This window comes from Leuciscus leuciscus (genome assembly GCF_965113295.1).
Source record: "Leuciscus leuciscus genome assembly, chromosome: 5".
Classification (NCBI taxonomy): domain Eukaryota; kingdom Metazoa; phylum Chordata; class Actinopteri; order Cypriniformes; family Leuciscidae; genus Leuciscus; species Leuciscus leuciscus.
The window spans coordinates 53,590,438-53,602,883 of NC_138729.1; the positions used below are offsets into that span (position 1 = coordinate 53,590,438).

The 12,446-nt window shown below is 42.2% G+C and overlaps 1 protein-coding gene across 4 annotated transcripts in view; it reads left to right on the forward strand.

Annotated features, from left to right (window-relative positions):
- Positions 1 to 1,300: 1,300 nt before the first annotated feature.
- The window catches only part of trabd2a (TraB domain containing 2A), a 61,231-nt gene continuing 50,085 nt past the window's right edge, over positions 1,301 to 12,446 (forward strand). For 2 of the 4 annotated variants that reach the window (XM_082171577.1, XM_082171575.1), the window contains exons 1-2: positions 1,301 to 1,804; positions 3,884 to 4,444. In XM_082171577.1, coding sequence (XP_082027703.1) covers positions 1,673 to 1,804; positions 3,884 to 4,444 — 693 coding nt within the window. In that variant the 5' untranslated portion in view covers positions 1,301 to 1,672. Of the gene's footprint in view, positions 1,805 to 3,883; positions 4,455 to 12,446 lie in introns of all 4 variants that reach the window. The other 2 variants (XM_082171576.1, XM_082171574.1) reach the window with 2 other exon arrangements.

Genomic DNA, 12,446 nt, shown 5'->3' on the forward strand with positions numbered 1-12,446 from the left:
ACAAGAACTAATATCTGTCAATGGAGTCAGAGATTAAGATTATTTTAGTCCCCAAGTGATCCCATCACGTCTCCCATTAACGCTCTCAGTGTGAAACAACATTGTCACACAAATGAAACGAGCATTAAGAGACGACAGAACGGCAGCAGCTTCAAACACTGGAGATCTTTATTCAGATCCTCACAATCACTGCCACTTACATCAGTGACCATCAACACATATCATATCATATAAGCAGGAGATGATCCAACTAACCCTGCAGATCTCTGAGGCCCACGGTCAATCCGTTCCACAGACACACACAAACCCGGTGCTAACGCAAAGAATACAGACAAAAAAGACTGAGTCCAGTGTCTGCCAATAACACAACACAGCGTAAACAAATATTTATAATCAGTGTTTTGTAGGAAAGTCGTTTTTGACTAGGAAGTGAGAACAAACACAAGTGTAACACACCCCCCAAAAGTAAAAAATAATCAAATTTTTATTAATTTATTTTTGATGGGAGGTTGTAATGCCCTGTAACCCAAACCCAAAGCAAGTGTCAGTGTTTTATGGGGGAAAGAAAATCCTCTGATAAAACATGATGATAATCCTGGAGACTCAGTGTTCATAAACACTCCATAACTGTTGCCTTTGGCTTTAGGCTTGCTTAGTTGGGGACATTTTTTATATATATTCATTTATTCAACAATATTATTGATCTCCTGCACTGACACCATTATATATATAAATAAACTAAATAAATAACTTTTTTTTACAACAAAAATGAGCCATCACTGAACTTACTGAAGCTGGACTGTGACGCTATTTTCTTCTGGAAACAAACTTTGTTGCATTATTTTTTCTGTTATCTCTGTAAAGCTGCTTTGAAACTCTCTGTGTTGTAAAAAGTGCTATATAAATAAGCTGACTGAATGTGACTCCAGAAGTTTCGTCGGATTATGAACAGATCAATCCTCCGTGGGAAACAAGTTCATCAAAATATATTATAAATGTGCAAAAAGAAGTTGTCTTGCTCTGGTTCCAGGATTCAGATCGTCTGAATTTTTCTGATTATTTGAGTGTGTGTGTGTGTGTGTGTGTGTGTGTGTGTGTGTGTGTGACAGACTCGTGAGCCGCGCGCGCGCGTGCGTGCGTCTGGACTCGCTGTGTGTCGCGCGCGCTCCTGCGGGGGTCCGAGATGCTCGAATCACATTATTTACCCTGTGTGGGGGAGAGTGAGGGGCTGGGGGAAGGTAGAGCCACACACACACACACACACACACACACACACACACACACACACACACAGAGAGAGAGAGAGAGGGGGGCTCAGTGAGCGACAGAACCTGTGGAGGAAGCGAGTGTTTTACTGACGCGCGTCATTCGGCGAGTTTGAGGAGAAAATCAAAGATCTGCGGAACTACAAACTTTAGAGAGTTGTGTGAGTGAGTGAGTGTGTGTGTGTGAGTGTGTGTGATCAGGATGTGTGTGAAGTGATTACCAGCCGCGGATCATGAGTTTCTGACAGACTGATCTTCACATGGATCTGCTGAGGTCTTCCTCTTCATCATGTCATAGCGAGTCTTCCTCAGGTGTTGATGGATTACTCCAGATCTCCTCCAGGATGAGGAGCTTCATCCTCCAGTCGAGTGGATTACTGTGACCGTCAGTGATGAGCGCTTGAGTGATGATGATGATGATGATGATGATGAAGATGAAGGTTAGTTTCAGCGCTTTTCTCCAGAGCTGTGTGATTATGATGGTGAGATGTGACCAGCTCCTCCTCAGAGACTCCAGCGACTGTGAGATCCACACCAGAGTAAGTGCTTCACACTGAGACCTGCATTATAGTAGATCATCACCTTATCCTGTAGATCCTGAACCGTTACTGTAGAAATATTAATATACTTAATATTAAACAATACTTAACATTCAATCAGTTCATGTCATGCAACTTTACCATATGTACACACACACACACACACACACACACACACATACACACACACATACACACACACACACACATTCTCTCTCTCTCTCACACACACACACACACACACACACACACACACACACACACACACACACACACACACACACACACACACACACACACACACACACACACACACACACACACATACACACACACACACATACACACACACACACATTCTCTCTCTCTCTCTCACACACACACACACACACACACACACACACACACACACACACACTCTCACACACGTAACTTTGGCTGAAATGTTTGTCTTTGCACTGAATGGATTTCACTCTTTTCTCACTCATCTGATCACACGGAGGATAAGAGCTGTAACTCTGAGGAGTCAGTGATCCTCTCGTTCTCTCTCTTCACTGAGATTTACAGGCCGGGTTTGTTGAGCATAACACTCTAAACTTCTGCTTTATTGACAGTATTTAGTTAAACTGCTTCTCTTGAAGTGTGTCACTTTATTCAATAGGCTTTTAGTTTCTGCAGTCAGAGAAGAGCGAGTGTGTATTGCCTTCAAGTGTTGGACTAATTACATATTACTGTAATTGTCTATTGAAGACATTGTCAACTTCTGAATAAACATCCAGATCATCATTCCTCCATCTTTTCTCCATCATTCCTCCATCATTCCTCAATCTGACGGCCGTTTCCATACGGTTCCAACACTGATAATAATCATAAATGTTTCTTGATCATCAAATCCTCATATTAGAGTGATTTGTGAAGGATCATGAGACACTGAAGACTGGAGTAATGATGCTGAAAATTCAGCTTTGATCACAGGAATAAATTACACTTTACTATATATTCACATAGAAAACAGATGATTTACATTAGAATAATATTACACTATTTTTACTGTATTTTTGATCAAATAAATGAGCAAAAGAGACTCCAAAAAAATCTACTTTTATAATATTCTAATTATTTTAATATTATATTACATTATATTATATATGGATGTATGTATTTACACTGTTTGGGGTCAGTTAGATTTATTTTAAAGAATTTAAAACTTTTAAACTGATCAAAAGTGACAGTAAAGACATTTATAATGTTACAAAAGATTCTATTTCAAATAAATGCTGTTCTTTTGGACTTTCTATTCATCAAAGAATCCTGAAAAACGTAACACAGTTTCCACAGAATCATGAAACACTTTTGAACACTGATCATGTTTACATCAGTGTTTCATCATAATCATAATCATCAGTGTTTCATCATATTCATAATCATCAGTTCTGCTCTAGTTTTCTCTAGTTTTCTGCTCTAACCTTCTCTCTCTTTCTCTCTCTCTTTCTCTGCACTGCGATCTCAACTCCTTCCTTTTCTCCAGAGCGGCTTTATATATATATATATAAATGAACTAAATTAATAACTTTTTTACAACAAAAATGAGCCATCACTGAACTTCCTTCACCTGGACTGTGACTGTGGCAAACAAACTTTGTTGCATTATTCTCCTGTTATCTCTGTAAAGCTGCTGTGAAACACTCTGTGTTGTAAAAATAAAGCTGACTTGACAATATTGCATTGTTAGAAGAATTCATAAAAATGTTGACACTGTTTCATATACTTTGGCGCTTGGCGAGTGTTCATTTTCGGTCGTGTGTGTGTGTGTGTGTGTGTGTGTGTATAAAACTCTGGATTGACGAACACAACTGTGAGTTAATGATGTGCTGTTGTTCTCTGAGTCTCTCTGAGTCTCTCTGAGTCTCTGCTTCTCCTTCTGGAACTCGACTCACTCCAGAACATTTGGTTTCAGTCGTTTGTCAGCGAGCGCAGGACTGATCTCTCAGCTCTCAGCTCTCAGCTCCTCGTGTTGAAGGACGTTTCCCTGATCTGTGTCCTGACGCATCTCTCTCTCTCTCTCTCTCTCTCTCTCAGCAAAGCGAGCTCAACTCGTTCCTGTGGACGATCAAGCGAGACCCGCCGGCGTTCTTCTACGGCACGATCCACGTCCCGTACACGCGCGTGTGGGACTTCATCCCGGAGAACTCGAAGCAGGCGTTCCAGGAGAGCGCGGTGGTGTTCTTCGAGCTGGACCTGACCGACCCGTTCACCATCTCGGCCCTGAGCTCCTGCCAGCTGCTCCCGCCGGGAGAGATCCTGCAGGACCTGCTGCCCGGAGAGCTGTATCTGCGGCTGAAGGCGCACCTGGAGTACGTGAGGCTCATGCTGCCGTCCTGGATGACCCCGGACCAGCGGGGCCAGGGCCTGTATGCCGAGTACCTGTTCAACGCCATCGCCGGGAACTGGGAGCGCAAGCGGCCCGTGTGGGTCATGCTGATGGTGAACGCGCTGACGGAGGCGGAGATCAAGAGCCGGGGCGTCCCGGTGCTCGACCTGTACCTGGCCCAGGAGGCCCAGCGGATGAGGAAGAGCACCGGCGCCGTGGAGGAGGTGGAGGAGCAGTGCCTTCCTCTCAACGGCCTCAACTTCTCTCAGGTGTGTGTGTGTGTGTGCCTTCCTCTCAACGGCCTCAACTTCTCTCAGGTGTGTGTGTGTGTGTGTGTGTGTGTGTGTGTGTGTGCCTTCCTCTCAACGGCCTCAACTTCTCTCAGGTGTGTGTGTGTGTGTGTGTGTGTGTGTGTGCCTTCCTCTCAACGGCCTCAACTTCTCTCAGGTGTGTGTGTGTGTGTGTGTGTGTGTGTGCCTTCCTCTCAACGGCCTCAACTTCTCTCAGGTGTGTGTGTGTGTGTGTGCCTTCCTCTCAACGGCCTCAACTTCTATCAGGTGTGTGTGTGTGTGTGCCTTCCTCTCAATGGCCTCAACTTCTCTCAGGTGTGCGTGTCCCTTTAAATGCAAATGAGATGCTGCTCCCAGCACAGGGGGCGGAGTTTCAAGAGCTTGTGTGTGTGTGTGTGTGTGTGTGCCTTCCTGTCAACGGCCTCAACTTCTCTCAGGTGTGTGTGTGTGTGTGTGTGTGTGTGTGTCTTCCTCTCAACGGCCTCAACTTCTCTCAGGTGTGTGTGTGTGTGTGTCTCTGTGTGTATGTCTGTCCCTTTAAATGCAAATGAGCTGCTGCTCCCGGCACAGGGGGCGGAGCTTCAAGAGCTTGTGTCGTTTTAGCTCACACACACACACACACACACACACTGAAAATGTCTAAAACTTTTAGCCTTTTATGTAAAACCGGAGTCAGACAATGATGGAGAGACTCAAGAAGAAGAGACAACATGTAGAAGCAACAGGACATTTCTGAATGGTTAGTTGATGGATTTATGAAGCTGATGTGTAGTTATCTTCTAGTCATTGATTAGCATATTCTGTCATGATAATCTATAAGTCGTGTTCAGGGGGCGGGGTTTATGTAAATTTTAGGGTTTGTGATGTCACTAACCCGGGAGGAATGTGGTGTAGTCTCTACCAGCCGTTTGTTGTAGTCCTTAAAAAACGATTTCTTTAAAAGTAAATTTCTCCCTTTGCTTTGAACTTTGAGCGTCGTAACTTTGCAGATGTTGTTTATGATCAAACAGCAACATTACACACTAACTACAGTTAGAAAAGTCAAATCATAATCAACCACCCCTTTAAACACAGTCAATCACGACAGATCTGGTGTTGAATATGCAATTAATTCTGGGCCAGTGTTTTTACAGTGAGAAGTCTCTTCTGCTCACCAAAAATACAGTAAAATTATGAGATATTTTATTATTATTATTTTATTTAGATGTCAATCTGTGTTCATTCACATGCGCTTTTATCACTTGTGGCTTTATTCTTGCATTAAGGCTGATTAAACATCTGGTTATTGTTGTTTATGAGAAAACAACACCGCTAACGTGCAATTGTTGCTGTAAAAAGCCATTTATTATACAAGTGAGTTTTGTTATAAATCAGAGCATTAGTGATCGAGTTGTTTTTCTGATCTGAGAACCGCAGGAATGATTGGCATCAGCTGTACAAACGCTCTGCTTGTGGAGTGTCTTCTGGTGTTAGAAGTGATTGAGCGTAATGGTTTGCGTCTGAATCTGACTCTAACCCGTGTTGGTGTCGGTCCATTAGACCCCTGCAATTACCAGAAACCTTCAAAGCCTGAGACGCTGGAGTCTCTGCTAATGCCGCCGCGCAGCTAAAGGGATTACGCACGGCAATTTGACCTAGCGGCTCGCGCTCGAACACACACAACAGAGCTATTGATCCGGCTTCCTTCTGATGAATGATTATCCAGTGGAATAGAGTTATCATCAAGTCCAGCCGGCGTTAGTTCTACAGCGCTTTATACAAGCAGCTTCACGGTAACACACACAATCAGTGATGAAACTTCATCAAATATGAGACAAAATCAGATTCAGCTGGAAAGAAGAGCTAAAAAGAGTAATTATTCAGATTAATTCAGTTCAGTGTGGATTCAGTTCAGATCAATAACTGTGTGAAGTGCATCAGAAGCTCTTCACTCTTAGAAATAAAGTTCTATATGGACCTCTAGGACTCAATGTTAAAGAGAAAAGCTTCTATAAGAGGATAAATGTCTTCAATGATTGTATAATACTTTCATGTTTAAGGGGTTATTTCATTTTTTTCTACTGATAAAGTATGTTTATAATTCATACAATGTAATCAAGTAAGACTAAACCCTTTAAGCTTCTGTGTAATCTGTTCTTCTAAGAGTGTAGAGAAGACAGAAGTCACGTTCAAGTCCCCCTGTGGTGTAAATCCAGCTTTTAATGTAGTTTATGTGTCTATGTGGTGTTATTAATATGCTTTAAGACAAACCATGTGTAAGTTCATAAGTCGACACCATTGCTGAGTATTTCCTCCTTAAAACTGCAGTGAACCAAAGACAGTCTCAAAAACACGCTTTGAATTCGCTGGTGTTTCTGACGTCACAAACTACCTTGTAACCAATCAGATCAACGTGTGATCGTCAACCAGTGGATCTCTGAGCTGAGTGAGTGAGTGGAGGCGGGGCTCATTTGCATATTCATAGAACCACGCATACTAAATGAGGCAAGGGTGTCGAGTTACATTCATGATATTTTAAGGCATGAATATGTACATACATTTAAATATGTAATTTTGGTGATCAAATATGAGTTTTAAGGGATACAAGTATTTTAAGGCATAGAATAACACACAACATCATGCAGACTTCTCAGTGTCGTGTGTTTATGTGAGCAGGAAAGCTTGAGCATCATCGAGTTTCTCGAAGCTCTTCTGAAAGAGATTCCTGCATGTGTCGAAGCTCAAAGCGAATCCTGTTTCATCCTCAGAGATCGACTGGTTCACATCGCTCGTCAGCGTGAGATCTACACTTCCACTCGTTTGTCTGATCTGAACAGCTTGTCATCATTTCATCTCCTCTGAGCGAGTCTGTTCTCTAGTGCTGCTTTAAAAGACATTTACTCTTCAGTAATATATTACTCTTTTAACAATGACACTCTTGGATGAGGACAAAACTTGATCTGAATAATGACTCTACAGCTGAATGTGAATTTGTTTCATAATTCTTTAACTCTGCAACACTAACATTAGCTGTGTTTCATTCAACGTTCGAATTTAACTTAAAATCACATTAAACATCTGCGAATAAAGCAGCGTTTCAGTCGCATGTGTTCAAGAGAACAAATCGTCACTTCCTTGGTGCAAAATATCAGTAATAAAACTAAGTTCGAGACACACTCCGTCATAAACGAGTGTGTCTCGAGCGTCAGACGAAACCGGGTAAACGCTGTCGTGTTCTCTGGCGTTCGGATGCTGGTGTTCGGGAACACACTCGTGTGTGTGAGACGCTTCTGGAGGGAGTTACACCAGATCATTCTGATCACACACTTCCAGAAACACCAAACCAACATTGGAGACGCTGCGATGCCATTGGTCCGCTGGTTACTCCAGTCATCCAATCACAGCCGACGCTGAGGCAAAGTCACATGAGCTTTGAGGGATTTATTCTGTAAATGTGTTTCTATCCTAGTTTACACGCATGTCCTCTTATCAGATTAAACATTTATCCGACTCAAATGAGTTCATACGTTTATATGGCGTTTCCATCCAGTGTTTTGGATTATGCGATATCCCAAAAGGCACATAAAAATATGTGGATGGAAACATAGCTGTTGTTTTTTCTTGGTTGTGTGAACGTTCATGGAAACATTGTTTCTTTCTTCAAACATTACGGGAAAGTTACTTTTGAATGTTCTCTGAACGTTCCCGAAACAAGTAGAAACATTTAAAAACGTCAGACGAACATCCAACTCAAACATTTAGGAAAAACACTCCATGAATGATGTATAAATAATGTTTCTGTGCTAAAGTTTTGAGAACATTACTCTGATCTCTAACTCTGAATTATTTCATAATTGATGAACTTTATACAGGTATTAAACTGAGCTGAACTTATATTTATATATATATACTTTGTATCATACTTGATGGAGTTTGCATCATTGATTCTGTGTATCATTGAAGCTGCTTTGAACTGTATAAAGCGCTGTAGAAATACAGACTGGACTCTCACGTCACACACACAGATACGACTCAGGGTTTGAGGCTCTTTAGGGCTTCAGGTGGAAGTGGGATCTCGGGATCGTCCTGCTCGGACTGAATCAGGAACTGCACGAAGCGGCCAATTCCTTTAATAACTCCTGGCGCCTCCAACACGCGCCTCAGCCTCGAATTCCAATGGTGTTGTTAATGTTTACCGCTTTGTGGCGTTAAACATAACTTTAAACGTTTGAGAAAATAATCTCCAGGCCAGATCGCACTGGATTTCTAAAACACGGCCAGTAATGATGAATGGTGTTTGTACAGATGGTGCCCCTTAAACGGCACGTTTAAATCACGCGTATGAAGTCACGTCGAGCGACCCGACAGAACCGCCGGAGAACTGTGTGTTCTGGAGAGGCCGATCACATGAGCATCACTCACACACACACTCACACACACACACACACACACACACACACACACACACACACACACACACACACACACACAGACACAGACACACACACACACACACACACACACACACACACACACACACACAGACACAGACACACACACACACACACACACACACACACACACACACACACACAGACACACACACACACACACACACACACACACACACACACACACACACACACATACACACACACACACACACACACACACACACACACACACACACACACACACACACACACACACACACACACACACACACACACACACACACACTCACTCACTCACTCTCACACACACACACACACACACACACACACACACACACACACACACACACACACTCACGTTTATTGGGAGTTTGATGTACAGCGGATTGTTTTAAGTTCGTCCAGCCGAGGCAGCTGCGAAATCTGATTTACTGTTCCAGCTAAAGTGGGAAATTATTGTGTGTGTGTGTGTGTGTGTGTGTGTGTGTGTGTGTGTTTGTGTTTGTGTGTGTGTGTGTGTGTGTGTGTGTGTGTGTGTGTTTGTGTGTGTGTGTGTGTGTGTGTGTTTGTGTGTGTGTGTGTGTGTGTGTGTGTGTGTGTGTGTGTGTGTGTGTGTGTGTGTGTGTGTGTGTGTGTGTTTGTGTGTGTGTGTGTGTGTGTGTGTGTGTGTTAGCAGTGTTGAATTAGACTGAACATCATGTGTCAGTGCATCTTTCTCAGTTCGGAGAGTGTTTCTGTCAGATGAAGTGTGTGTGTGTGTGAGTGTGACTTTATGTCATGTGATTCGGACCCTCGAGTGCCCGGTTTCCTTGCCGCTGCTGCTCAAACACACACAGGTGTCAGACACACCACATTCGTCCAGTGGTGTGTGTGTGTGTGTGTGTGTGTATCCGTGGAAAATCTCCAAACACTCGAGTTCAGCTAATCTCTTAATGAGAGTCTGCATCTGTATGTGTGTGTGTGTGTGTGTGTGTGTTGTTTTCCGCAGACGTCTGCGCCCGAGGCTCTCAGTCTCTCCGCTCACGCACTCACACACACACTCACACTCACACACACACACACACTCGGGAACAGGCTTCACCGCTCCGGGCGAATCCCTGATCAGGAACGCTCCTGCTCTACTTCACTAGTTCCTCTAATCAGCCGAGGTGTGTAACTACAGAACAGTGTGTTTAATGGTATAGTCTATTATTAGCTGTGTGTGTGTGTGTATCACACACTTTCTGCAGTGTGTGTGTTTGGCTGGTGAAGTTTCGTCAGTATCAACTGGAAAGTTTCCAGAAGGATGTTGTTTGTTTCCAGGTGTGTGTGTGTGTGTGTGTGTGTGTGTGTGTGTGTGTGTGTGTGTGTGTGTGTGTGTGTGAAAGCGTATCTCAGTAGCTTAAGCTGTTTAATACCCATCATTCCCTGCTATTGTTCTGTCCTGCCGTCATTGACAGTTACTCAGAGATTCGTGTGTGTGTGTGTGTGTGTGTGTGTGTGTGTGTGTGTGTGTGTGTGTGTGTGTGTGTGTGTGTGTGTGTGTGTGTGTGTGTGTGTGTGTGTGAAAGCCTCTATTAGCACGTGTGTGTGAGCTATTACAGCCGCTATTGTTGGTGCTAATGTGCTAATACATGAGTATCAGAGAGGTGTTAGCGGAATCAAACACACTGTTAGTCTTGTGTTGGTGTGTGTGAGGCACTGATGGACAGGAATGCGCTGGTTTTGATTGCGTAGATGTGTGTGTGTTTAGTCAGTTTTCACAATACACATCATTTCAAAGCTTTACTGAGTAAAAGTGCTTCATAGTCTGAGTCTGAAATGTGTTTTAGTGAGATTTGTTAGACAAACAGTGTTGAACTGTCTAAACCTGTCTGATGTTTAACAGAAAGAGTCATTTATTCAATTATTGGTTTAAGCCTTCGAGAATATCCAGAGTTTAGAGTTTTAGCAGTAATATCTGTTTCCCCTAGTGAAGAATAAACATACCAAAATGTATTAAGAAATACATTTATTGTATGCTAAGTATACGACAGATACATTTACATATCAATGTACTTCATATAAATACCCTGCAATTTTGCTTTTGGTATCCTAAACTGATGTACTTAAAGTCTGCTAAATTGGAACTAACTGTGTATTAAAGTTACTTTAGTTATCCAGAAGTGCTGAGGTCCAACTAAAGATATACTTCAGTGTGTTTGATAGTCAAGTCTTTATTTATATAGTGCTTTACAGAGATAACAGGAGAATAATGCAACAAAGTTTGTTTCCAGAAGAAGATAGCGTGACAGTCCAGCTTCAGTAAGATCAGTGATGGCTCATTTTTGTTGTAAAAAAGTTATTAATTTAGTTCATTTAGATAGCCGTGATGTCATGGTCCAGCTCAGTTCAGTTCTCATATAATGCTGTCAATGCAGGAGATCAATAATATTGTGGAATATTGAGTTAAATGTCCTCAACTGAGCAACTAACCCTAACCCAAGACAAAAGCCAGAGACGACAGTTATGGTTGTGCTCGAGTATTGCTAGTATACTTTAGGTACACTTTAAATATTATACAGAGGTCATACTATCATTACTAATAGTGATATTAAAAGAAGAAGAAATGTACATTGTGTGATAAAGAAGTACTCCAAATAATGTTTGATTATAATATTTATATCAGTAAGTCTCAAGCGATATGTCAGTAAATATGGTGATGAACTTGTAGTGTCTGTAGAGTGCTCATATCTGTACATCAGAAGAAGTTCATCGCTCGTTAGTTCGAGATGTGCGTCTACAAGGCGGTGTACGGATAAATGCTCAAGAAAGAGGAGACTTGCGGGAATATTTGTCGTTCTTGGAGTAAAGTCGTAAAGTAGTTTTTTAAGGCTTGGTTTGTAGGGAATTACAAACCTGTGCACATATATTCAAACGCACATACCAATAGACTGAACCCGTAATACGCATGTACACGCCATCAGCGTTCTCACAGGTCTCGCGTTTAAAGTCTGTGTAGAGTTTCCTGTTAGAACGGTGTCGTGTTAGCGGCCCCTAAGTTAATAACTAATGATCGTTGCGACGGAAGTGTATCAATCATATTAACTTTAGCTGGAAAATAACTTTATTCAAGAACTGCTATAAAGCCAAAACAATCTCTGTTACTTTAAACTATCCTTGTATCTCTGTAAAGCCGCTTTGGAACAATCTACATTGTTAAAAGCGATATATAAATGAAGATGACTTGACTTGACTTCTTGGTTATATCAATAATGATGCTAAAAGATTTCATGTTTTGGTCACTGATCGGATCCAGCGTATCAAGTTTAGTACCAGTTACAGCCAATGGAGATGGAGATAATCCTGCTGATTATGAGTCGTTCACAGGAGAAAACTCTCTATGGCAGAAGGATAGAAGAAGTTACAGTGAGAGATGTAATCCTGTGTAATGAGCGTTTGTACCCAGGCAAAAGAAGAAAGCTCACATGGTCTCTGTGAGGTCTCTGATTGGACGAGAAGGTAAAGGCCGGTGTGAAAGAAGCCACAGGTCTTGAATCTAGATCCTCTGAAGTAGAAGTGTAGAAGAA